This window comes from Cryptotermes secundus, unplaced genomic scaffold, assembly GCF_002891405.2.
Source record: "Cryptotermes secundus unplaced genomic scaffold, Csec_1.0 scaffold5, whole genome shotgun sequence".
Taxonomy (NCBI): domain Eukaryota; kingdom Metazoa; phylum Arthropoda; class Insecta; order Blattodea; family Kalotermitidae; genus Cryptotermes; species Cryptotermes secundus.
Window position 1 is genome coordinate 5,763,465 of NW_019724742.1, and position 26,112 is coordinate 5,789,576.

Below are 26,112 nucleotides of genomic sequence, written 5' to 3' on the forward strand. Positions count from 1 at the left end.
CCAAAAAAAGGTAAAATAAGATTGGCAGCACTTGGATGTGAGTGTTCCAGAGTTCCTGTGAGATAGGAAAGATAGAAGACACAGCAGTGTGGTTGTTTTACTTTGGAAATAAGGATCTCTACCAAAAGAAGGCCACCCACTTTGTAAAATCATGAGCTTTCAAGTCCTTATTCAAGGGTGGAAAACTGTTACCTGGAAATAAAATACTGACACCAATTTCATTGTGCTGTGACATTTAAAATCTCTGTCCCATTTGATGTTCTTTATTTTAAAGTTTTCCTGCACTTAACATTGGATTTTAATGATCATCAGCAGCAAAACAGCCCTTTTGTAGCCATAACCTTTGTTAGAAGGTTAGATCATCCTGTTTTCACTTCTTTGGATTTTGTAACAGTAATTTTTGTACAGCCGCCCAGTGTGGAGGACCAGGTCATTGTATTTATGTCCCCCAGTGACAGAGTGGCCCAGTTATATACATACCCCCAGGCACTATATTTCCTTTTCATTGGCTAGAACTCTCAGGGGTATGGCGGAGGTATTCTAACCTGCCTCCACACAGAGATTTTACTGATCAGAAGTTGATAGTCTCAGTCTTAATTTACCTTCATTAAAGATTTTCCTCAGTTAAGTGCCCAAATCCACTGTTCCCAAAAGATACCAGAAATGTGGTTGTTGTTCACTGATTAAATACAGTTTCTGTCAGAAGTTTGTAATATATACTATCTGAGAATTTTTTTCTGGATGGACTGGGATAAACTACAAAAGAATCTGATTATACAAGGGTTGGGTCAAAGGTAATGGCAACAATGCTGTAACATGAAAGCTGTAAATCAGATGGCACTAGCACCATCTGTAGCTGATAGCAGAAGTTCAGTTGAAGTAGTGCAGTGAGTGGCTCTGGTTGTGTTTTATTGAGTTGCATTGTGCATCGTCTTGAAGTGCAGGAACCCAGTTCACGCACCCTAACAACATGTTTACAAAACAAGAACAACGCTTCTAGATAAAAATTGAAGTTGCACAAGGTCGTAGTGCACAAAACTTATCAGGGACTGCGAGAAGCATGTGGTGATGCTGCTTTGCCATATCGCACAGTGGCATGATGGGTGAAATTGTTCTATGAAGGGAGGGATGCCATTCAGGACAGCTGTTGTTCACACGAGTCAGTGTTGACAACCACACAGTTCAGCTTCTTGCTTCTTTGCTGAATGTTGATCGTCGATGGGCTGCATGGGAGTTAGCTGCTGAGGTAGGCGTATGTCACAAAACTGTGCTCCACATTCTGCATGGTATTCTTGGATACCACAAAATTGCAGCGCGTTGAGTACCCCATACAATGTCCAAGGTGCAACAATGGCTACGTTATGCAATTGCACAGGACTTGTTGGACTGGTACCAAAGAGAAGGTGACGACTTCCTTGGAAGAATCGTCACTCTGGACAAAACTTGGGCTTGCTCATACAAACCGCACTTGAAGCGACAATCAAATGAATGGAAGCATCCTGGCTCCCCTTGTCCAAAGAAAGTGTGCCCTGCACAGAGTGGTGTGAAGGCAGTGTTCATTGTGGCATATGACATTGATGGAGTGATACTGCACCACACTGTACCTCAACAACAGACTACTGCAATTTGCTGCATAATCATCTTCATCCAGCACTCAGGAGAAAGCAAGGACACTTGTTGGCAACGAACCCCATCATCCTTCATGACAATGCAAGGGCTCATACTGTTGCCACTGGCGATGGGAGATGCTGCAACATCTGCCATACTCACCCGATGCGAGTCTGCAATTATGATCTCTTTGCCAAAATGAAAGAACCACTGCGAGGGACACGTTACAACACAAGAGAGGAGATTATTCGTGCTGTAAGGTGGTCACTGCTGGACATCAACAGAAATGGACGCACTGATGGTGTACAACACCTTTCACAAATATGGCAGAAGGTGGTACACATGGGGGGAGTGTGTTTACCTCGTGTAATAAAGTCATTTCAGAACTATAGATGTGTTGCCACTTCATTTTATCTGCCCTTTGGATCTCATCATTTGGGTGTGACATTTTTAGAGTATGCTGAGGTTAGTCTCTGAAGGAAAATTGTTCCCTTTGTATCTTTGTCAGAGACATGCAGTAGCATAGTTGGTTGAGGCACAGTGCTACAGGCCGGAAGGTCATGGGTTCAGTTCCCAATGAGAACATTGGAATTTTCCATCGACCTAATCCTTCCACCCACACTATGGCCCAGGGGTCAACTCAACCTCTAATAGAAATGAGTACCAGGAATCTTCCTGGGAGTAAAGGGTAGCTGGCACACAAGGACAAAAACCTCACCGCGCTGTCTGTGAGCTGATTGTCTAGAAAATGTGGGAGCCTCGATGTCTCACAACCCTGTGGGCCTCCATGTCCTCTTGCAGGGATAGCTTTACCTTGTATCTTCATCCTTCACACTTGCCCTTTCCCACTCTTTCATTTCTCCAACCTATCATCCTGACTTGTTTCATCACTCCTTCCCCTTTATGTAAAAGCATTAGGTAGGCATCACTCAGCCACCATGTTATATGGTATGTTATTTAGAACTCATGTGTGACTTATAGTTCCTCATACAGATGTAAGTTAGGTGCAGTTGTTCCCTGCAATGTAGAAAGTAATTATAGTACTATTATATGAGTTGCAGTCCTGCAAAAAACCTTGTAGACATGCATATATAGCACACTGGCTTTGTTAGGTGCAAGTAGTAAACCATGTAAGAAATGCAGCCATGAATTTTGTTGTTTGTTGTATAAGAGGAAGTATCAGTATTGTGTCATGTGCTGTAATATAGCTGTGTGTTCTGCTTTTCAGGTGTCACATCGGAAGGGCTTGCCACATGTGATTTATTGTCGAGTTTGGAGGTGGCCAGATCTGCAGTCTCATCATGAGCTGAAACCAATGGAGAACTGTCGCTTTCCATTCTCTGCAAAGCAGAAGGAAGTATGCATCAATCCATACCACTACAAGCGTGTTGAGAGTCCAGGTATATTTCATCTTTATATATGTAATGTTTCTCTATTGTAAGGCTTCCAACATCGTAATTTTCCTGTAAAGGTTTATGGTAGGAAGCCTGCCACCATCTACAAACACACCATCATGTTATTACTGTGCTGGCTTAGTGTAATGTCTTTGCTCTTTATATTCTTTGTAGTGCCCATATAGGAATAATCAATCACAGGAGTTAAGTGTGTTTCTTATTTTTCGTACAGTGGTTTGTGACTGTCAGAAGTGATGTTAGAAATAAAAGGAAAAGGAAGCAGTACAGTGTAATTTCTAAGCACCATGGTATCCAGTCATCCTGAATTCCAGTTCTTGTCACATGTACATTAAAGTTTAATACCCCCCCCCCCACATTTGTCAGTAGTTTATATTGCTGTACTCACAGCAGCTGCAGGTATTCCGTTGAAGAAATATGACTTCATTCCAGTTACCTTTCTGCATTTTATCTGCAGAGTAATCTGTGTCCAGAGATGCAAACGGGGGATCTGTTTTCTCTCTAGAATATTTTGCTCTTGGGCATGTCTGTGGCAAATACATTATAGTGATGTTTCCAGGCTTTAGTACAGGTCGTTTTATGTGGTAACATTCTCGGTATATATATATGTATAAGGTGGTGTTGGCCAACATCACCAGTTTGTTATAGCTTTTCCTCTGTAAAAAGTGCAACATATATTACCATATCTCAGTCCCCAGAACCTTGTGTGGAAATAGGTTGGACCACTTGTAGGTAAAGTTGGGAATTGGATAGGAGAGGTTATAGGTCACATCTTTATCCCTTGAAAATGAAGCCTCAAGATATAAGTAGAGCAGAAGGATATTGCCCCAGGGAGTAATCACAAGTACCACCATTTTTAATGCGATGTTCAGTGACCTACCAGCACAATTAGGTGAATTCAAGAATGTTAAGTTAATACTATTCACAGATGACCTTGTAATTTGGACATCACTAGCAAAACATCAGGATCATCGGCTCTCAAATTAAGTATCCTTACCTGCTGTTGGTGTTATGAAAATGCCATGACAATAAATACAAAGAAACATTCTAACAGATCTTTGAGCGGCCTCCGTAGTCTAGGGGTAACGTTCCCACCTCATGACTCAAGGTACGCGGGTTCAAACCCGGCGGAGGTCGTGGAATTTTTAAGGGTGGGAAAATTCAGGGAACAAGTCCTCTGGGAGGGACTTTAAGTCGGGGTCCCGTGTCATAGATTTACGGCACATAAAAGATCCTTGTGTCTCTAGGAGACCTCTGAGCAAAATTAGGCAAAAGTTTCCCGCCCAAGTAGTTTCCAATGCCTCCAGTAGATGGAGAAGTATCAGGAACCACTGCCAGCTTCGCTGGCTGAACAGGGCTGATAGCAAGCATCAGTACCGGCAGGGTATGGCGACTGGTAGAATATCAGAGGGAGACGTACAATAGACTATTAGTCACGGTGCATGGGGAAACCCACCCCCTCCAATAATAATAATAATAATAATAATAAACAGATCTCTGTCGTGAGCCACCAGCAACCGAAAATCAGCAACAGCCCTATTGTGAAAACACGAGATGTTAATGTAGATGTCAAATTTACATGGAGAAGACTGTTCGGGTGAGAGGAAAAAAGAAACTGTTCTGAAAAAGCTTGCAGGAAGCAAATGGAGAAGTTCAAGATCTGTGTTGAATGCTGTATGTAAAGCATATGTGAGACTTGTCCTGGCAGTAGGGCTGTGAAGCATTAATAACTGTAGCACCAGCCAACCTGAACAAATTAGAAGTGGGGCAGAATCAAACTGTAGATCAACTCCTAGCCCCCTGCTCTCACTACGTGGTGTGTTCAAAAAGTATTGAACCTTTTTTCCCGTGTAAACCAATGAAGCGTGGGAGGCTCCCTTCGGTGGAAATGTGGAGGGGACATTCATGTGCAGTCGTGAATTTTTTCCCGCCCGCAGAAAGCGTCAGTCTCTGGCAGTCGGCCTATGAGTGAGGACGTGTAGTGAGCGCTCGTCGGATTCCAGTAAGGTGTAAAATGACGGAACAATATGAGCAGCAGTATTGCATCAAATTTTGCCAAATGCTTGGCGATACCCAAGTGAACCATTGCAAGATTCAACAGGCTTTCGGGGACGATGCCATGAGCAACTCACGGATAAAGGAGTGGTACAACCACTTCAGAGATGACCACACATCAGTGGACAGCGAACTGCGTTCAGGCAGACCCTCAACAAGCCAAAATGAGAATGTCATTGAGTGAGTGCAGACTTTGGTCATGGAGGACCGTCCTATCACAGTCCAAGAACTTGCGAACGAGATAGGGGTAAGCATTGGATCGGTACATTCAATTTTGACCAAGGATTTGGGCATGAGGAGAGTGTCCACGAAATTCGTACCAAAACTGCTAACAATGGACTAGAAGCAATGCCGTCTGGAAATCGCACAGGACATGCTGGACAATGCAAACAGTAACACCAACTTTCTGAACACCATGATCACAGGCAGTGAGTCGTGGGTTTATGGGTATGACCTGGAAACCAAGATGCAGTCGTCACAGTGGAAACATCCGACATCCCTGAGGCCAAAAAATCACAGCAGGTCCACAGCAATGTCAAGGTCATTTTGGCTGTTTTCTTCGACTCCCGCGCGGTTGTGCGTCATGAGTACGCACCACAAGGCCAAACCATCACAAAGGAATACTACCAGGAGGTCCTTTATCGCCTTCGTGATGCTGTGCGGCGCAAACAACCGGATCTGTGGGCAGCAAGAACTTGGCAGCTCCATCATGATAATGCACCCGCCCATTCTGCGCATCCGATTCAGACTTTCGTCGCCAAACACAACATCCCTGTGGTTCGTCAGGCTCCCTACTCTCGCGATATGGCTCCATGTGACTTTTGGCTATTTCCCAAGCTGAAAATGCTGCTGAAAGGAACCTGATTTGAGTCGAGAAGANATCGCCTTCGTGATGCTGTGCGGCGCAAACAACCGGATCTGTGGGCAGCAAGAACTTGGCAGCTCCATCATGATAATGCACCCGCCCATTCTGCGCATCCGATTCAGACTTTCGTCGCCAAACACAACATCCCTGTGGTTCGTCAGGCTCCCTACTCTCGCGATATGGCTCCATGTGACTTTTGGCTATTTCCCAAGCTGAAAATGCTGCTGAAAGGAACCTGATTTGAGTCGAGAAGATGCGGAATGCGACGGCCCGGCTGATCACCATTCCAAAAGACTCATTCCAGAAGTGTTTCCAACAATGGCGGAAGCACTGGGAGAAGTGTGTGCATTACCAGGGAGACTGCTTTGAAGGGGATTGTGGTTTTGTACCTCCAAATCAATAAATGTATTTCTGCCAACCAAAGGTTCGATACTTTTTTGAACACACCATGTATCATCATCATCAGTAATCTGTCAAGACGACAGGTCCACAGTCTCTTTCAAAACAATTCCTCCGCCTAATGCGATCTAGAGCTTTCTCCTTCAAATGACAGTATCCTCTTCTGTCCCCAAGGTCATCCAGCATCTTCTTANGGGAGACTGCTTTGAAGGGGATTGTGGTTTTGTACCTCCAAATCAATAAATGTATTTCTGCCAACCAAAGGTTCGATACTTTTTTGAACACACCATGTATCATCATCATCAGTAATCTGTCAAGACGACAGGTCCACAGTCTCTTCCAAAACAATTCCTCCACCTAATGCGATCTAGAGCTTTCTCCTTCAAATGACAGTATCCTCTTCTGTCCCCAAGGTCATCCAGCATCTTCTTACGTCTTCTTGTCACTTCTATCCGCCCATCTATCTTTCCTTCGATAGCTTCTTTTAGAAGGCAGTTTCTGCGTAAAACATGACCAATCCAATTAGCCTTCCGTTTTCTTATTTCATGTAGGATATTCCTCTGCTCACTGACTCTAATTAACACTTCTTCATTTCTCACATAATCGGTCCAACTGATCTTCTCCATTCTTCTCCAACACCACATTTCGAAACTTTCCAGATGTTTCTGATCTACTGCCCTAAGTGTCCATGTTTCAGCCCCATACAGAGCTATGCTCCAAATGTAGCATTTCACTAGTTTCTTCCTCAAATTTAAGTCCAATTTGCTGGTAAAAAGATTCTTCTTCTTGCTAAATGCAGCTTTTGCCATGGCAATCCTGGATTTAATTTCACAAGTACACCTTCCATCATCTGTTAACAAGCTACCCAAATATTTAAAACATTTCACATTCTCCACTTGTTTTTGGTCTATCTTTATTGTGACTGGGGTTGGTTGTCTCGAAATTTTCATTACTTTTGTTTTCTCCACATTCATTTCCATGCCATAGCACCTTCCAATTTCAATTAGTCTATCAATCATGCCCTGTAGCACAGTTTCTTCCTTAGCCATTAACACAAGGTCATCTGCATATTTCACAGTTTGAATAATTTGCCCTCCTACTTTGAAGTCACCGAGCCCATCCAGAGCTTCCTTGGTAAGGCATTCGCTGTACAAGTTGAACAGAATTGGTGATAAACAGCATCCTTGTCGAACTCCTCTTCCAATCTGCACACTTCCTGTCTCCCCCCTGTCCAGTCGTACTCTAACTTTCTGATCCATGTACAATTTGCTAATCAATCTTCTTTCATGCCAATCGATACCTGTTTCTTTCAGGATCTGCATTAATTTGGTCCAGTTTACCCGGTCAAATGCCTTCTGCCAGTCTATGAAGCAAACACACAGTTCTTCATCTATCTCCAAAGTTCGTTCCGCTATAATTCTCATCATCCCAATTGCATCCCTGGTTCCTTTTCCTCTTCTAAATCCAAACTGATCTTCTCCAAGTACATCCTCTATTTTCCTTTCAATTCTTCTTTTAAGTATCTTTGCTATTATCTTTGCTGTATGTGCAATAAGACTTATTGTGCGATGGTCGCTGCATTTTGTAGCTTTTGTCTTTTTCTTTAAGGCAATCATTGTAACTTCTGTAAAGTCCTTGGGCCACTCTCCACTTTCATATATGGTGTTCATTAGTTTTGTCAGTGTTTTCAAACCACCTTCTCCCAGTAACTTGAGCACATCTCCAGGTACATCATCATCTCCTGTAGCCTTTCCCTTCCTCATTTCCTTGATAGCTTTTTCCACCTCACTTTGTAAAATATATGGTCCTTTCTCGTCTGTATCTACTTCTTCTTCCGGTTCAACTTCTAAGGTTTCTGGCCGATTAGGTCGATCATATAGTTCTGAAATATAATTTTCCCAAATTTTCAGCACTTGCCTCTGATCTACTATTCTATTCCCCTGGGAGTCTTCGATGCCAACATTTTGAATCCCATGATTCTCTTTCCATCCTAGTTCTTTTGTCTTCATGTACATCAAATCATAACGGCCTGTTCTTTGAAATTCCATAATCTCATTACATATCTTCTCAAGATATTCCTTTTTGGCCCTGTCCGTGGCTCTTTTCAATTCATTCCTCAGTCTCCTGTATTTCCTCCTGCCTTCTTCATTGTTGACATTCTTCCATTTCCTTCGCTCCTCCATTTTACTCATCATCTCCTGTGTAACCCATGGTTTTCTTGCTATCTTCTCAACTTTACCTACCAAATCACTGATAGTATCTAACATGCATTCTTTTATATCGTTCCACTGCGCTTCAGCATTTCCGCTTTCACCTTCAATTGCACCGAGTTTCTCTTCTAGAGTCTCTTGCACGCTTTGTCTTTGAGCATATAACTTCTCCAAATCCCATCTGGGTCTGCGCTTTCGAAATCCTATAATTTTCTTCAACCTGGTTCGGAACTTGGCAACCAGCAAGTTGTGGTCAGAGTCAATGTCTGCCCCAGGAAGCGTCTTCACATCCTTCACACTGTTTCTGAATCGATGTTTCACAAGGATGTAGTCCAGCTGATGCCTCTTCCAATCCCCAGGTGCCTTCCATGTGTAAATTCTTCTCTTTGGCTTCTTGAACCAAGTGTTGGTAACAATCAATCCATTTCGTTCACAAAAGTCAATAAGCATTTGACCTCTGTGATTCCGTCTTCCTAGTCCATGTGATCCAACAATATTCTGATATGGTTCATCTCCAACAATGCTGTTCCAGTCTCCCAATATGATGCTGTTTGTGTCTCCTCTTCCATCTTCCTGAAGAATTTCTTCAATTGTGTCATACACTTTTTCCACTTCATCATCTTCATACTCTGATGTTGGCATGTACACTTGTATAATCAGTATATCTACCGGTTCCGCCTTTAACTTCAGAGCAATAATTCTGTCATTACAAGCAATCTTCTTAACAACACTCCTCACTACACTTTTATGCACCACTATTGCCACACCTCTTTCAGCCCGTTCACCTCCGGAATAATACACTGTATAATCACCGCTTCTTATTTCACCTTGTCCTTTCCACCGCACTTCGCTGACACCTAGAACAGACACTTCATTCTTCTGCATTTCCGTTTTCAAATTCTCCAATTTTCCTGCTTGATTCAAGGTCCTGACATTCCATGTTCCAATCTTGTATCCATGCTGTTTCTTCTGATCTTCGCACTTTTTCTTGTTGTAACGCCTGCATGACATTTCCTCTAGAAACACTCCCCCCCGGAGATCCGATTGGGGGAGTAGTTTACCTCCGGATTGTTTTGCCTCCAGAGGAAACATCTCGCATATATGGTATCTCTGTTTTTGGAAAGAGACTATCCAGGAAAAGTGATAATGTGGTAGTTTTTCCATTTGCTTTCCACATCGCAGTACAGCAGCCGTTCAAACCACTGTGGTCACGCCTGCTGCTATACGAACTTGAACCAACTCGAGCATCATTTGCTCTGTGCTTCAAGTCGCTACTGATGACGCTGCTTCCGGCATCAGTTTTTGGTGTCTCTCTTCGTCTGATGCCTACCCTTTGACCTGTCCAGCAAGGGAGGCCCTGCCAGTAGCTACGCTTCCGCTGGTATAGCTCTCAGGATCCTTGGCATACTCAAACCCCCTCACCACCATGTATATACCTAAATTAACTAACTTCATGGAGTTGAGCCCTTCTTGAGAGGCTGTCAATTGTGCAGTGACTCTAGAACTTCCCAGCATTTTATGGAACCCGAAGGTTCATTACTGTGTTCACAAGAGCCCTTCACTGGTCTCTTTAAGATCCATTTTACTATAAGCCATCCACCTATGTCTTGGTCTTCCTGGTGGTCTCTTCCCTTCTGGCTTCCGCACTAATGTCCTGTATGCAGTAAATGTAGAGGAAAATAAGCATATGTTGCTGTCTAGTCACCAGAAACAGGTCAAAATCATGACACAACGATAGCTAACATGTTTTGAGAATGTGGCGCAATTCAGATATTTTGGAATGACAGTAACAAGTCAAAATTTAATTCAGGAGGATATTAAGAAGAGGTTGAATTCAGATAATGTGTGCTACAGGTTGGTTGAGGCCCTGTGCTACAAGCCGGAAGGTCATGGGTTCAAGTCCCAATTAGGTTATTGGATTTTTTTCAATTGACCTAATCCTTCCAGCCACACTATGGCCCTGGGGTCGACTCAGCCCTAACAGAAATGAGTACCAGGAATATTCTTGGAATGTTCTTGGGGGTAAAGGGCGGCCAGCATGTAGGACTGACAGCCTTGCTGCCATCTATGAGCCAGTTGCCTAGAAAATGTGGGAACCTCAACATCTCACAACTCTATGGGTCTCCATGGCCGGTTACAGGAATGCCTTTACTTTTTTTTTTTTCTTTTTCTTTCTTTCTTGGCTTGCCATTCAGTGTAGAACCCTCTTCTTGTCTGCTGTCTAAAACATAAAAATTAGAATATACAAAACTATGCATATGAAACTTGGTCTCTGACATTAAGGGAAGAACATAGACTGAGGGTGTTCGAGAACAGGGTGCTGAGGAGAGTATTTGGACCGAAGAGAGATGAAGTGACAGGAGGTTGGAGAAAACTGCATAATGAGGAGCTTCATAACTTCTACACTTAATTTAGTTAGTTCAGTGGAATGTTAGGAAGCTAATTAACCATTAGAAGAAGGTGATTCCTTTATAAATGAATCTCTGATGTCAAGAGAAACATTTTAGATATGTTGAATTAAAAATATCTTCATGAAATAACAAGATTCATAGATTCAGGGTTGTGGAGTTTATGAGAGTGAGCCGCCCTTCTCCTCCTCGAGGGTTACGTAAGGAAGCGAGAGGAGGGGAGGCCACGGGAACAGCTTCCTCATGGACATGGGGTTACAGGCCTCCCAAGGTTGGTGCAGGGATCTCAAGAAAAGATGCCTTGGGATCAGCTGGTTAATGTGGGAATGCAAATCCAGACAGGAATCAGGCAGTTCATTACTAGTCAGACTGACGGAATGATGTTATCAGTAAGCACAGGTCACACAAGTTGGTAACAAAATATATATATATATTATAATGTAATGAAAAGATATGCCATTTGGCATTAGAAAAGTAACATAATACAAACAAAAGATTAGCACACCCTGTGCCCAAAGAAATGCCACACTCATGAAACAAAATTACTGGTCGCACATGCAATGCAAAAATGCAGTCATTTACCTATAGGTAAAAATTAAGTATATAAACCAAATCATATTACCTCGCACAAGCCAAATACCTTTCTGCTATAGATGCGAGGGCTCAGTCCTCATGGTGCCATGCCATACAGTAATGTAGAACATTCAAGAAAACCGAACAGAATTTTGCAGTGCAGGGACAAACTGTTCCACCCAGTGGTCACCCAGGAAAAGAGAGCGAGCAATCCCGAACATTCACTAACGTAGGGAAGAGAAACAAGGAGCGGGGGAAGCACGTGACATGTACGTCAGCATAGAACATATAAGGGAAGAAGGGAACACTCGCCAAGGGGGAGGGCAAAGATTTTAATCAACAGAACCGTGAAACAGTTCAGGATCTCCCCCTCTCCCTAATCACAAGAAAACATAAATCCATACGACCGGCAACTCAGGTAGTTTGGCTCAAAATCTGGACACAATAACTCCAAGGGGCTTGCTTCTTCTAGCAACAAACAGCGGGATCCACCAGAAAACACACAGTCTGTTTCTGCGCACTACTGTGCAACAATCACTGGGAGCGAGACCTCTCAGAGACGCCACCTTCTTGGAGAACCGCTGAATCAATCAGTCCATATCTCCAGCGTCACCATCACTTTCAGTCCCGGCACGTGCTCCACGAAAGCTGGAGAAGGCACACAACTTCGGGCCATGAACCAACAGCCCCTACCAAGTTGCTAAAATCCAGAGCTGCTACTGATGAGACGTAATACCCTCCATCTCCCTTGGGCCCTAGGGTAACGGAGGCGAAGTAGGCACAGTCATAGAAACTGCATTGTCAGCAAGGCAATATGGAGAGGACGAAGGAACAAAATAATTAGTATACAAAAATAGCAGAAGAGACAACCGCATAGCACAGTCTCCATGGGAGAATATTACAAAGAATTTATACAGTATTGCAAAATAGCAACAAGGGCAGATGCCCTAATCACCAGTGAAATACCTTTTCAGTTGCGAAACATGAGCTTTTCTGACTAACATGCCAGTATCAGGATTTGCCAGTTGTAAAGTGACCTTCATCAGAAATTTGGCAGCAACCAATGGGTTAGACCACTTATTTTCTATCTTAGCAGAACGCTTGAAGACCTTCGAGCTCTGAGGGTGAAGTTTCACAAGGACCAAATCTCCTACCTTGAGCACTACCTCACTCCTCAGTACATTATACCTCCTGGCAGCCCTGTCTCTGGCCTTTTTCAAATTAGCCAAGGCCCGTTCCCAAAACGCCAAATCATGCGGCACAGGAGAGAAGTCAAGCATAGGAAGGTAGACCTACAGGAAAAAGGACTGAAGCCTACTTTGCAATGAGATGGGCCTTTAATCACACAGCCTGGCCAGTCAGCCATGCAAATAGTCCGATTCTCATCTAACAAAGGAAAATGATGAACCCGAATCCAAGATGGCTGGCTTACAATAATCTTTTCATGGGTAACACAACCCAAGGATTATAACGAGCAACCCTTAAAGGAGAGATTTGACACTGAGGCTGTTTACTCTCTGGCACTCGGACCTTGGCAGCCTCTTCACTGCCGAGTGCCTCCTACATTTCCATGGTTCCTTGCAACAGAGGTCCTAAAGGACGGACGTTCCTTCCTAATGTGTCCTTTTCCAGAACACTTCCAGCATCTCACAGCCCGACTAACAGACGGGGAAGTCCCCTCCTGCCATACTCACAGTACGCAGGACACATCTCCCCTGCTGAAAACTTCTGATAGAAGCATTTTTTGTAGAAAGTTCTCTCTGATCATCAATAGCCCAACAAACAACAGAACCATGAAACACTGTTCAAGATGATTCGTGTAATGCGCAGAGGCGTTCTTGAAGTGTTGTGAGATAGTTCTGTTTCATTTTGAAGCTTTATGGGAAAATAAAATAAGAATGTCTGTGTGGAGAAAAATATAAACATTCCTCCAAAAAATGCAGCTGATGTCAACATGTATATAAATCAGTAGCATAGAGTGTCTTCTCTCGAGCCATGAAACCAGCTTCTAAATAGGTCTGATATCAGTCAGCAAAGATATGGCAGCAGAGACGTAACCATAATCAGCACTCCATTAGAAAATTAGAGGTACTGTTTCAGATTCAGTAGCACATCTAAATATTTCAAAACCGGTGTCTCCCATATATGTGCACAGACATCACACATCACTGTTGGGAAGGCATAACCCTTCAGAATTCTCGGTCTGATGACTCATTTGTTATAATGTACCACTCTGCACAACAAACTGAGTATGACATAAGCTTCTCAGAAATTAGAAATTAGAGATCAGGGTATAATTATATACGAACTGAAAGCTCAGAGTCTTGTCTTTAAGTGTAAAGCAACAGGTTTATGATATCTGTGAAACTCTTAGTGGAAGAGTGGTTTCTACAAACCGCTGCACGGGTAGGTACGGATCACGGAGACCAGCATTGAAGGGCCAAACTTTTTCTTGTTGAGATGCCAAAAAGTAGCTGTCTCATTATCATAAACAGAAAAATTATTTGCTGTGTATTTATTAACATTAGAATGCCTCTTCATTGTTTCCAGTGCTGCCCCCCGTGCTGGTGCCTCGCCATAGTGAATTTGCACCCGGTCACTCGTTGCTGCCATTCCAGCAACTGCCTGAGCCTGCAATGCCACACAATGTTTCCTATTCAGCAGGAGGCTTCACAAATGGAGGTCCTGGTAGCCATCCTCATCTCAGTCCGAGTCCAAATTCACCATTAAGCAGTGTTCCAAGCCCTGGAAGCACCCACTCCAACCCTCAAAGCCCATATGGGAGCAATGGGCTACCAGGTATGCACATTGAAAAGAGAAGAGACCAGATGTTACATATTACTAACTCGTCATTGTCTCATATTTAACACATACAAGTCTTTCAGTATCGTGCAGTAACCCTTTCACAGTTGAATAAATAGGTTGTCCAGAAAGTAAAGACTGCTTTATTTTACATCATTACTGCAGACCTTATATCATTTTTCTACATAATCTCCATGAAGATTCAGAGTATTGTGTGATGAGCTGTTCATGCCTGCATCATAGAAATCTGCCGCCAGTCCAATGACCAGTGTTAAACTGTCATCTTCAATTTTTCATCAATACCCACTCAGGTGCCACCCAAAAACTGCTTCAATTGTGTGAACAAGTGTAAATCATACCTTCCCCATACACTGCATGCAATAAGTTGACCTTAAATTTCAATTGGACGAACATTTGCACTTTCGGAACTGAATTACAGCTTGCACTTCACAATGGGCAGGAATCTTTGTTTACTTACTCATTTTTAACTATTACAGAAAATTGCAAAAGGTAGAATCAGCATGTCATTCAGTTGGCTTGTTAATAAAAGACTGTTGAGGCCCATTAACCTTGATATGGTGCAATTCATTGACCTGCACAAGTGCTGTGCTCAAACAGTCTTTACTTTCTGGCGGACCCTTGTATTTATGTGTTGTGGCAATCCTGTCAGGTCAAGTAGTTGCACAATATGAGAAAATCATCATCATCTTGAATGGATTTAGTGGTACTTCTGATGAGAGCTGTAAGAGAAAGTAATTGCTATGGGTTTTTTTTTTTCTTTTTTCTTTTTAATAATATGCATAGGAAACAAATGGTAAATTTGAAAACATTGCATGAGAAACTTGCACTGCAACCTGTTAGGAGCAGTTAGCGAAAGTACGGATATTTGCATTGTGCCTTTGACAAGGTTAATCTGTTCTTATCCTTGTACATGCCTGCAAGAGGTATTCATTTGAATCAAGAATTCATTTGCAAAGATTAACTGTGTAGGTTTGTGTGTGTATGTGCATGCACGTGTGCACACATGCTGCTGTCCAGAGTTAAACATAATAAGAATACTGCTTCGTCTAGTGTAGGAGCTCTGAGATCTTTCTCCATTTACTGTGCTGTTAGATCTTAGGAACAGAAAAAATATTCTGTACCAGATTTCATGAATTTTGGTTTGTTGGTTGTGATTGTAATATTCTGGCCTTGTGGAACAGATGCTGTGTTAGTTGAATGGGGCACTAACCCAGGATTGAACTCATGGTGCACCCTTCTTTAAAAAGAACACTAATGTAAAGTACAGAGAGGTTAGTCCACACCTATCTGCCCTTTTTTATTGCTAGTGGGGTGAGACTAAGTCCCTTGTACTGGGGCCACTTCTGGCCTATTGTACCAGCCCCAGATGATAGGTGAGGGTGATTGTGGAGCAGTTGGTGGAATGAAGATTGGCAGGGGAGACTGAAGTGCTGGGAGAAAACCTGCCCCAGCGCCACTTTGTCCACCACAAATCTCACTTGACCAGACCCGGGATTGAACCCAGGCCACCGCGATGGGAAGCCAGCAACTAACCGTTTGAGCTATGGTGCGGCCTTTACCTATCTGCATAATAGAGTTTACTTTCTTCAGGTCTGCTTTATTTAACCTGTATTGTCTTTTTGATTATGAACACTCTTCTTTTGTCACATATGCCAGTTTTTTTATCGTTAGAAACTTGTCTTCGTGAGTATAAGAAGTGTGCTAAGTACTTGGATTGAGTTATCTGTGCAGCAGACATTGAAGCATTGCAAATGGGCAAGTCACATATTATTTTTCAAGTCTGAATGTTCAGAGTTGAATCCAAACACTAAACATATATACATTTGATACACATGTGTCTGTAGCTTGGAAGTTATGGGCAGGCATAAGCTTATTTTCATGGACTAAATATCATGCCATTATTTAGTTTCTTTCACATTTGGACTTTACACCAGTATCTGAAGTATTAGTAAAACCAAAGTTCTAAACCCTCCAAATTCAGTAAAGGTGATTTTCATCATTTGTAATCGTGTGCTGTTTTCAACCACCTGGCCTTTTCCTGTGTCTAAGGTGTTGAGTGGGCTAAAAAATTATAACATTGTTCAGATGTATGTGGCAAACTGTTGCAGTTAATTAAAGTGATTAATGTGTGAATTAACACACTCCATTGTAATTTCTTACGAATGCTAAACTGCGGACTCTTACAGCCATATGAACTTCCATACCAATAAAAGATGCACTGAATGGTTTCATGCAACTGCTATTTATCCAGTAACCCCCAACCTTAAGGTTTTCGTGCAAATAAATTGGGGTGCCCAAGCTAAACCCTGAGAAGCACATAAATTGAGACTGATTGTCTGAGGGGGAGGTAAAGGTAAAGTAAAGTTATCTGTTTGCTTAGTTAATAAACATCATCCCATGAAGTCATGGGAGGGAGTGGAGATGTAGCTCCACCCTTCTTGATCTCAGCACTGAATGGAGGTGAGTGTTCAGCTTCATGCCTTGGCCACTCTGCTCCCATGGAAAAGGATGAATGGGCCCCAGATCCAGTCTGGTTACTGTGGAGAAGAGAAAAGGATTCCCTACCCCTGCTGGGAATCGAACTCTGGACATCCAGCCCATAGCCCTCCGCTATACCAAATTAACTATCGACTTAGGGGCAGGTACAATACAAAACTATTATTTTGGGCTTTGTCCCTCATCCAAGTTTATTACAACTACTACATTTCAGAAGTTGATTCTGTTTCTGTCTGTGTGAAAGTTTTTCTCCCTAGGGGCCAGCACAGTAGGGGCTCTTTTGTCTGTTGTTCGCTTGAAGACAGAAATAGAACCAGTTTCTGAAACATGGTTAATGAACTTCGATAATGAACAAAATTTAGAATAATAGTTGTAAACAGTGTTTCATGCCATTGCAAGAAGCTTTAAACTGACTTTAAATAAAGAACAACCTGTCACTGAAAATGACAACAGGAGTGAGATATTGCCTATTGCCAGTTGTGTGTCATGGCCACTGTATTGATTGTGCAGAGATTTCCTGTTAATTGCATGTGTGTTGTGCTTAGTGGAATGTTACCTAAGTGCTGAGATGAATCCTATGTGTGTGCATTGTCTTTCAGAAACTCCTCCCCCTGCATACAGTCCCCCTGAGGACAGTCAGCAGGGCCAGTCTGCAAGCTTGACAGATCCATCAGCGATGGACACATCCAGCAGCATAATGCCGGAGGTCGCTCCTGTGTCTTACCAGGTAATCATGACCAAATTTTGTGTTCTATTGAACAGATAATGCTTGCAACACTTATCCATAATCAGCAAATGAATGTTAGTGATAAACTGAAAATTATTCTAGGCTGTATGTTCTACAAGTTCCTGTTTCTCCTTACAAAAACCAAACAAGACATTTTTTACCTTTTTGATGCTGGGCCCATATTATTATGTGTGCAACCTCTAACCAGTCAAGTGGTTCTTTTCCCTTCTTGAGAAGCTGCCAGTTGTGCATCTTCTCAAGAAATTTCCAGCATTTTATGGAACTCTTAAAAGTTCATTACCATGTTCATAAGAGACCTGCCCACTGGTCTCTATCCTAAGTCAGATTAATGCAGTCCATACTACCTTGTCCTGTCTGTCTTAAGATCCATATTAATATTATCCACCCACCTACATGCATATTAGTCTTCATATTAGTCTCTTTTCTTTTGGCTTTCCCATCAATATTCTATATACATTCTTCTTCCCTTCTCCACTGCTGCAGATAATCGAGCGTTCACTGTAAACTCTTTAACAGTTGTCCACCGAATTACTTTCGCTTGTTTTGTTGATCAAGCCCAGTCACATACCTGTCTGTATTTCAGGAACCTCTCTATTGGGCTGACATCGCATACTATGAGCTCAACTGCAGAGTAGGCGAGGTGTTCCACTGTCAGACAAATGTCATCATAATAGATGGCTTTACAAACCCTTGCAACAACTCGGACCGATTTTGCCTGGGACAGTTGTCCAATGTAAATCGCAACTCAACCATTGAGAATACGCGCAGGCACATAGGGAAAGGTAAGAAGGTTGAGTGACTCAGTCACATTGAATGGGAATCATTGGTGGAGTGTGGCTTGCATTTCATGATGTTATATTTTTGTGAGTAGAAAGTCTGCAAAATTGAATGGACCTTCAGTGGTCATTTTCAGTAATTATGAAATGTTCTGTGTAACAGTTAACGCAAGTTTCGCAGCCCATGATGCTTGTAATTCATCTTATGTTAACATTTGAAACTGTGTACACGATCCATATAGGGGTCCTTCCATGTGAAGTCATCCAGATAGGTCGCTTGACCATTTTTAAAAAAATGGTATTTTTTACACTTATTTCTACATATTTTCAAACTTCAAAAAATTTGTAAAAAAAATAATGCTCTCAGTTCTCCCGGTATGGTCGTTTTTATAATGCAGAAAACACGTTTCTGGCTGAAATGGAGGTTTGTGTTATCTTCTATATCTTGATAACTGTTGATGCTAGTTTCTCCAATAAAAAAAACCAATTTGTTCACAAGAGCCTGCCACTGGTCCCTATCCTTATCCACACCCTTGTACTCTTTTCTTATAACACCCTTTAAATATTATCCCATGAGGTTTGTGAATGAAAGTCTTGTCTTCAGTTCTGATTCTCCCATGTGTGCTAATGCCCCACCAGGGTCACTGGGCTTCATTTTGATCATTCTGATATTGTCTGGTGAAGAGTAAGAGGCTTGTTAGATTAATGATAAAATTGAGGAGTTGTCTGATTATATGCTGATGTCAGTGATTCCTCTAAGTTTCTTCCCTTTGAAAGTTCACCGATCACTTTTTGCCATCTGAAAACAGCTTGTATTGATTATTATATTATGTTTCTCCGTTTTTATATTTAGGTGTTCAGCTCTTTTACATTGGTGGGGAAGTATATGCCCAGAACAAATCAGACAGTGCAATTTTTGTGCAGTCTCGAAACTGTAACCATCACCATGGTTTTCATCCAAGTACTGTTTGTAAAATTCCTCCTGGATGTTCACTCAAGATCTTCAACAACCAGGAATTTGCACAACTCCTCTCCCAGAGTGTGAACCATGGTTTTGAGGCTGTCTACGAACTTACAAAGATGTGCACCATACGGTAAGTGGCAAAACAGTTGATGCTCAGGTTTGAGGATTGTTTAATCCATGTGGCATTTGTAATGATTGCTTCCAGTCCAAGACATTCCTCAAACATTCATTCTTCACTTACTTGCCAGTCTTTATACAGATTATATTAGGTTGATGACCAACACTCACACATACCTACATGCATACACATGTGTGTGCTCACGTACACACATGCACACACAGTGGATTGCTTTGAAGAATTTTCCAGGGGACCAAGAAGTATGTATAAATCTCTTAAGAAGGAAGACATCATGAGAGGGTAGTCTTCAGAATTTTGTAGAAAACAAATGGAATAAACATTATATTTTTACATTAAGTAAGTAGCTAAATACACAGGCTTTCACATGTGCTACCTGCTTTTGCTGTCATAAGTCTGCTCTGAATTATTATTATTATTATTTTTTTTTAACATTTCTAGTGTCATTTTGCTTGTCTTCCAGTGAAATTTGAAGTAAAATTTTCCAGTTCCCAGAGGTGCCTGAGAACTGACTCTGGCAAGTCATGAATCCCACTAAGTGGTTCTGGTGCATGCTTCTCCGGAAACAGCAGTATTTCCGGCCTGTAGTTGCTATTTTCCTATCTAAACATGTTAGGCACTTCATGAACAGTGAATAAGTTATCCATGTTATGCCTGTGTACATGGCAGGAACTACACATGCTTGAAGCACCTTGGCTTGTTTGACTTTCCAGTTACTGGTGGTGGCATCTTTTTAGATCCAGCTATAGCTATATTTGCAAGCACATTAACTATACCTTCACTCATTTTTCCCCCATGACACCTTTCATCTCTGAGAACATGTGTTTTGTATGCGAGTAGGCTGAAGAACAACCTGCACTCATCTGCAGTAAATATATCCTTTGGATAGAATACATTCAGAAATGATGGAAGCACTCTCAACTTTCAGGCACCTTTTTCTTCAGTTACACTTTTGGATTGCCCACTCACAGTTCTGTAGCAAAGCCCTGCATTTTTCTGAAGTGATCAAATTATCCATTTGAAGTTAGGAATTCAGTGTTTTGTTTCAAGGCTGTTTCTTCAGTCTTGTGTCTCAACATTGAACCTTGGATTGGTATATATTATGACATAAAAACCAGAAGAGGCATATAGATGAGAAGAGTCGGTCATGAGTTGAGAGTCCACAGTTGCGGACCAGTTGTATGATGATAGAGAGCTGGCAACAACATAATCAGAGGGCATTGTTGGGATCCATTACTAAGCAATGACTAGTCAAGAAATGAGATTTAGCATGTGCTGTAGTGAGAAGTAGAGTGCACGAAAGTGTGTTATAATTACTTGTTATGATTTTAAAATGTTCAGTAAATGCAATTACCAATTCACACCCCATGTCTAGTCACTGTCACATGACGCTGTATATAGATGTGTGCTACTTCAAGGTGTTAACGAAATTCGGTGGCCACGGCTCTTGAAGTAGAGTGTTTGAATGCAACTGGAATCCTCACTTCCAGTCTCCTTGTTCTAGTTACATGAGTATTCTTCCTTCTTGGAAAGTTTAACTACTATACAGGGTGATTCACGAAGTTTTACCCCGACTTAGGGAGGGCATTCCTGGGGTAATTTGGAAGAAAAATTTTAATATACTAATGATATCCAACTCATAATTAAAGAGATACAGTAATTTGAAAACTGGTGAAAAATCTTTTTTCTTCGAATTTCAGTCGAAACAAATTAGAAATTCAATACAAACACTTTTTAAATCGTTAATGTTTTAGGAAAGAAGCATTCTAAAACAATTTTTTTTTAATTTTTTAATTTTCAATTGCGCAACATTTTTCATCAATTTTATGTCACAAAATTACATTATTTTCAGCATCCCATTCTGTAAACATACCAGTGGTTGCATATCACACCCTTCTATCAATCTGTTTCCTTTAAACTCTAGTGCTTTAGAAGACGACTGGATTTACATAAGATTTTAAAAAATGTCCCCCTGCACGTCAACACAATGCGTCACATGCGTAGGAACCACGCTCGTAGCATTTCGTAGTTCCACACATTTGTTCCTTATTGTCATCGCCGCATCCAGAATACATTCAAGGAATGCTTCACGTGTTTGTACCTTTACCTGGTACACAATGTCCTTCATCCAGCCCCAAATTCAATAATCTAACGGCGTTAGATCTGGCGACCTGGGAGGCCAGGCGTTACAGCCTCCGCGACGAATCCACCACCGTGGGAAATGCTGATCCAAGTGAGCTGCTACTGCACAGGAGAAGTGAGGAGGCACCCCATCATGCTGAAAGTACATCCAGCATCTTGTTGCCAGAGGAACATCTTCAAGTAATTGTGGTAATTCTTCTTCTAAGAAGTAGAGGTAAATCTCGCCAGTTAAGCAGCCAGGAAAAATGAACAGCCTGATTAGCTGATCATACAGAACACCACACCAGACATTGACACTGAATCGGTGTTGAAAATTCGATTCTTTCGTGGCACAGGGATTGTTGTCTGCCCAAACATGTAAGTTGTGATTGTTGTTTACCCCATCCCGTGTAAACTGTGCCTCATTGCAGAACATTATCAGGTGGTACAACTGCCGATTTCCATTTAACCAGTTGCAGAACTGCAGATGAAGAGCATGGTCTCCTGGTTGTAGGTGTTGTACTTGCTGAAAATGACAAGGATGCAGCCCATTCTCATGAAAAGTCCTCCATGCCATGGACTGAGAGACACCAAACCGCCGAGCTAGACATCTTGTACTGGCACGCGGACTGCACTCTACAGCATCGAGAATGTTTTCTTCTTCGCACAGTTCATGTTGAGGATTTCGTTTGTATTGTGTACGAACCCTGGGGAGAGAAACAGTTTGTCTTAATGTGTTGAACGTACTGCTAATGGATTTAGGATTAGGATAACGCCGGTGATATTCAGCAGCAGCGGCTGTCGCATTTCCATCACATACACCCAAAACAAACACCATATTGGCGTATTCCTTAGTGAAAAGTGTGTATGGCATCTTAACTTCACAAAGTCACCAACACAGTGTCCTGTTTACTACTGGGTCGCGCAACATTCCAGCCGGTCTGCCTTATCTGCTGACACAGCTGACTGGAACACAAGGTCACCCAGGAGGGAAGCATAGCGCTGCATTCACAATGATGTGTTTTGAAAATCTATTGTTACTCCATAACTATTGAAAATCAACCACAAGTTTGTAAGGAAATTTTGCAGGAAATAACCCCAAGAATATGTACCATAAGCCGGGGTAAAACTTTGTGAATCACCCTGTATATTGTGGAACTGGCAAGGAGGGCAAACATATCAGGTGCTAAGAATGGGTACTTTTCTTGTTTTAATGGAAATGTTGGCTCAGACTGCTGTGTATTCTGCAATGGGTTCTGACTCCAGGATATATTTCAGGATGTCGTTTGTGAAGGGCTGGGGAGCAGAGTATCACCGGCAGGATGTGACTAGCACCCCATGTTGGGTGGAGATACACCTGAATGGACCTCTACAGTGGTTGGACAAAGTTCTGGTGCAGATGGGGTCACCAATTAATGCCATTTCCTCTGTGTCTTGAGTGGTGTTGTGGCAGACATCACACAATGTAGTCTTCAAGCCACAGTGTTGTTGTGCATGGTTTGAGGAAGAGTGGCATATGGTTTCTTGTTGGGTGCTACAGATTGGAACACTGTGGAATGCTTGAGTCTGATGGAACTTGAGGATTAAGGTTAAGTTTGTGTACAGATATGTAGCTGTTCCACAAGATGAAGGGAATGTACTGACTGATGGAACTGCTTCTATAATAAATACATCTGCAATATGCTGCAGATTTTATGCCAAGAATGTTAATTGAGCTGAAATTAGAAACTATAGAAAAGTCTATAGATCCATTGCAGCCATTTGGAGGATACTTTCTCCATCCAATCAGAATGTCACTTTGGTCACAACAAGAGTAACCTTGATCTCTGCAATGAAAATGCAAAGGAAAATATTGTAGTGTGATGTCTGTGTACTGTATTGTGTTGTCATTTGCATCTAGATATTTAATGTGCAAATCTTTTTCTCAATTTATTTGTGCTTGGTGCTGTGTATGTGTGTGGCTGCTCTTAATGACCTGGTTTCAGACTGTAAATGAGTGAATGTGTGAATGAGGGAGAACACTTGCTTTCTGATGACATATAAACACTACTTATATTGTAGTTAATTAAATGGAGCACAGGCCTTATCAGTAAAAAGTAATTATTACAGTGGCTCTGTTCGAGCTCTTATATAGCTTGTGTATAATTATATAATGCAGTTGTTCCTAAGGTCACAAGATTCTTTTATTTCTTGTTATTTAGCATTGTCCTGCTACAGGGATGTGTGTTTGAGAGTTTTTAATATTTGCTCTGATTATCCGTCTGATAATGCAGATCCCCACAGTTACTTCCAGTTGGTCTCCTCAAATTTAGATGAGTTACTTGCTTCAAACTGTGTGATAGATTGCTAGTTTTCTGTTTGGAAGTTGTGGTGATGTGTAGTGTTGGAGGATGCAGCCATAAATACAGTGAAACATTTAAGATGTTTTTGGAAAAACATAACGCACCAGTCTTATTAAGCAGAGAAATTTTTTTGCATAAGTAATTTTGAAACGAATTACTGAACTACTATTGAAAATAACTGCCAAATGACTTTGTTTCATCAAGACTCTTCAAATTGTGATATGAATTTTAATTCATCATTGTATGGTGTTAAACGCATTTCATTCACATAATTATGTAACAGCATTTGTGCTTGGTATTGTTATCATGGTGCATGCAGGGCATTCAACAAGTGTAGCACCACATCTTATCAGTACAGATACCGTTAGCATTGAGTTGTGATTTGACTGCTAGAAAGAGGTTTAGATACCAACGTGAATCATGACAAGATGGAATACTTGCATCCTTTGTACTGTGATCCCTGGAGTAGACATGTTCTTATGTATAATGATTTTGCATTTGAAAATATAAAGGGGTGAGTAAGGATTTACAATGTCCAGATAGATCTTTGTATGAAAAATATGTTAAATTAATGAATTGTTAGTAGTGTGTGGTGTTTGTTTCATACTTGTTAGGGCGAGAACCTTTCATATCGGAAACTTGTTAAAACAGCCAAATATACATAAATCATGTGCAGACACTTTGGTATATAATTCTTCTGTCTTATAGAGAAAAATTCGAACCACTAATGTCTAAAAATCCTTTTCACTGTATTTGTGTCTCTCTTAGTTTTTGTTGCAATTTGTATTATTTCTCATCTAAGAATGGTCTGTTCACATTGCTCCAAGGATATGGAAGTCTTGATTGCTGGTTTATGAGGAGAAAGTACAAACAGAAAAACTACTGAGCCTTTCATATATGTGGAGCATGGTAGTCATTCTTTGTTTTCCCTTTTAAAGCAACATATATATAGTGTTCACAGTTAGATAAATTAGTTACAAAGTTAATTTTATACAAATCACTGTTAAAATTATATAAGTGCCTGTGATTCTTGGCACCAAATTAAGTGTTCAATTAACAGCTTTTTATACTCATTGAACAGATGGTTAAATATTTTCAGACTCTGATGTTTTTTGTGCTTTTGTGTTTGCTAGACTGACTGCACAGAAATATTTGCGCATAGAAATGTCATGTCCTTTTCAAAGAATGACAGCAATTATGTTTGTGGTGCCTTTCTGTTAAGTAAACATGGTCCATTTTGAGTGCTCTTATCAGTAGTGATAGTGCGTGCGAGAACAAGATATAATGACAAAAAATTAAAAGTTTGAAAACATTTCCAGAAAGGTTGTGTGACTTGTGGGCCAGCAGCCCACTCTTGTTAGAGCTGCAGCTGGCTCTGTTCTGTCTACCATTCCACTTCCAACATTCATTATCAGTGTCATCTACGGTTTTTTAAAGAAAGTAATAAAGTATGAATGATTGTGCACCTTGTCATGTGAAATGCATACTGAGCTTTCATTTTAAGGGGAATGAGGAGGGGAATTGCTATTTAGTTTGCATATCAACCCTAGAAGTTGTGGCTTTATAAGTCCTACAGGGCCAAGCTCCCTTTTCTGATTGTTAGAGCTGCTGCAAAGTGTTAAACTGCTGTAGGTAAGGAGTTCCTTCAGCATGTTTCTTGGCTAAAGCACAGATGAAATGCCAACATGTGATACATCGTCAGTACAGCAATTATTGTGTCTGAACGTTGACATTTTGACAGGTTAAAGTGATATGGGAGGGGAGGCTTTCCTTACCCTTGTGTGATAATTCTTTTGAATGTTACTTACAGTTGCCATTTATATAGCTTGAGCCTTGTGTTCTTTCTTTATTCATTTCACTCTTTCCAGAATTTCTTATCTGTAATGGAATATTTTGGACAGTTAATGCAGAGCAGCTGTTTGTGAATCGGCGGTCTGAAGTTGACTGTCCACCTCTGGTATCAGGGTTTACCTGCAGCTCTGCTCTGCTCTGCATTGTCACAACTTGGTGTTCAAGCACAGAGGCAACTTTGCATGTATTTGTGCCATGTCATTTTAAAGTACTGTCCATTTTGAGAGTCCAAATATGCTAAAACGTTTGCTGCAAAGTCCCAGTTTTCAGTATTCTTTGTGAAGATTGTAAAACCAATTTAGGAACTTCTATGTGTAGTGTAATA

The 26,112-nt window shown here is 41.4% G+C and overlaps 1 protein-coding gene across 1 annotated transcript in view; it reads left to right on the top strand.

Moving 5' to 3' along the window:
* The window catches only part of LOC111862652 (protein mothers against dpp), a 29,896-nt gene extending 4,476 nt beyond the window's left edge, over positions 1–25,420 (top strand). Inside the window, exons 3-8 of the mRNA XM_023848185.2 lie at positions 2,837–3,008; positions 14,081–14,329; positions 17,449–17,576; positions 18,181–18,379; positions 19,227–19,467; positions 22,873–25,420. Of these exons, the coding sequence (XP_023703953.1) occupies positions 2,837–3,008; positions 14,081–14,329; positions 17,449–17,576; positions 18,181–18,379; positions 19,227–19,467; positions 22,873–23,032 (1,149 nt within the window). The 3' untranslated portion in view covers positions 23,033–25,420. The remainder of the gene's footprint in view (positions 1–2,836; positions 3,009–14,080; positions 14,330–17,448; positions 17,577–18,180; positions 18,380–19,226; positions 19,468–22,872) is intronic.
* The last annotated feature ends 692 nt before the right edge of the window (positions 25,421–26,112 follow it).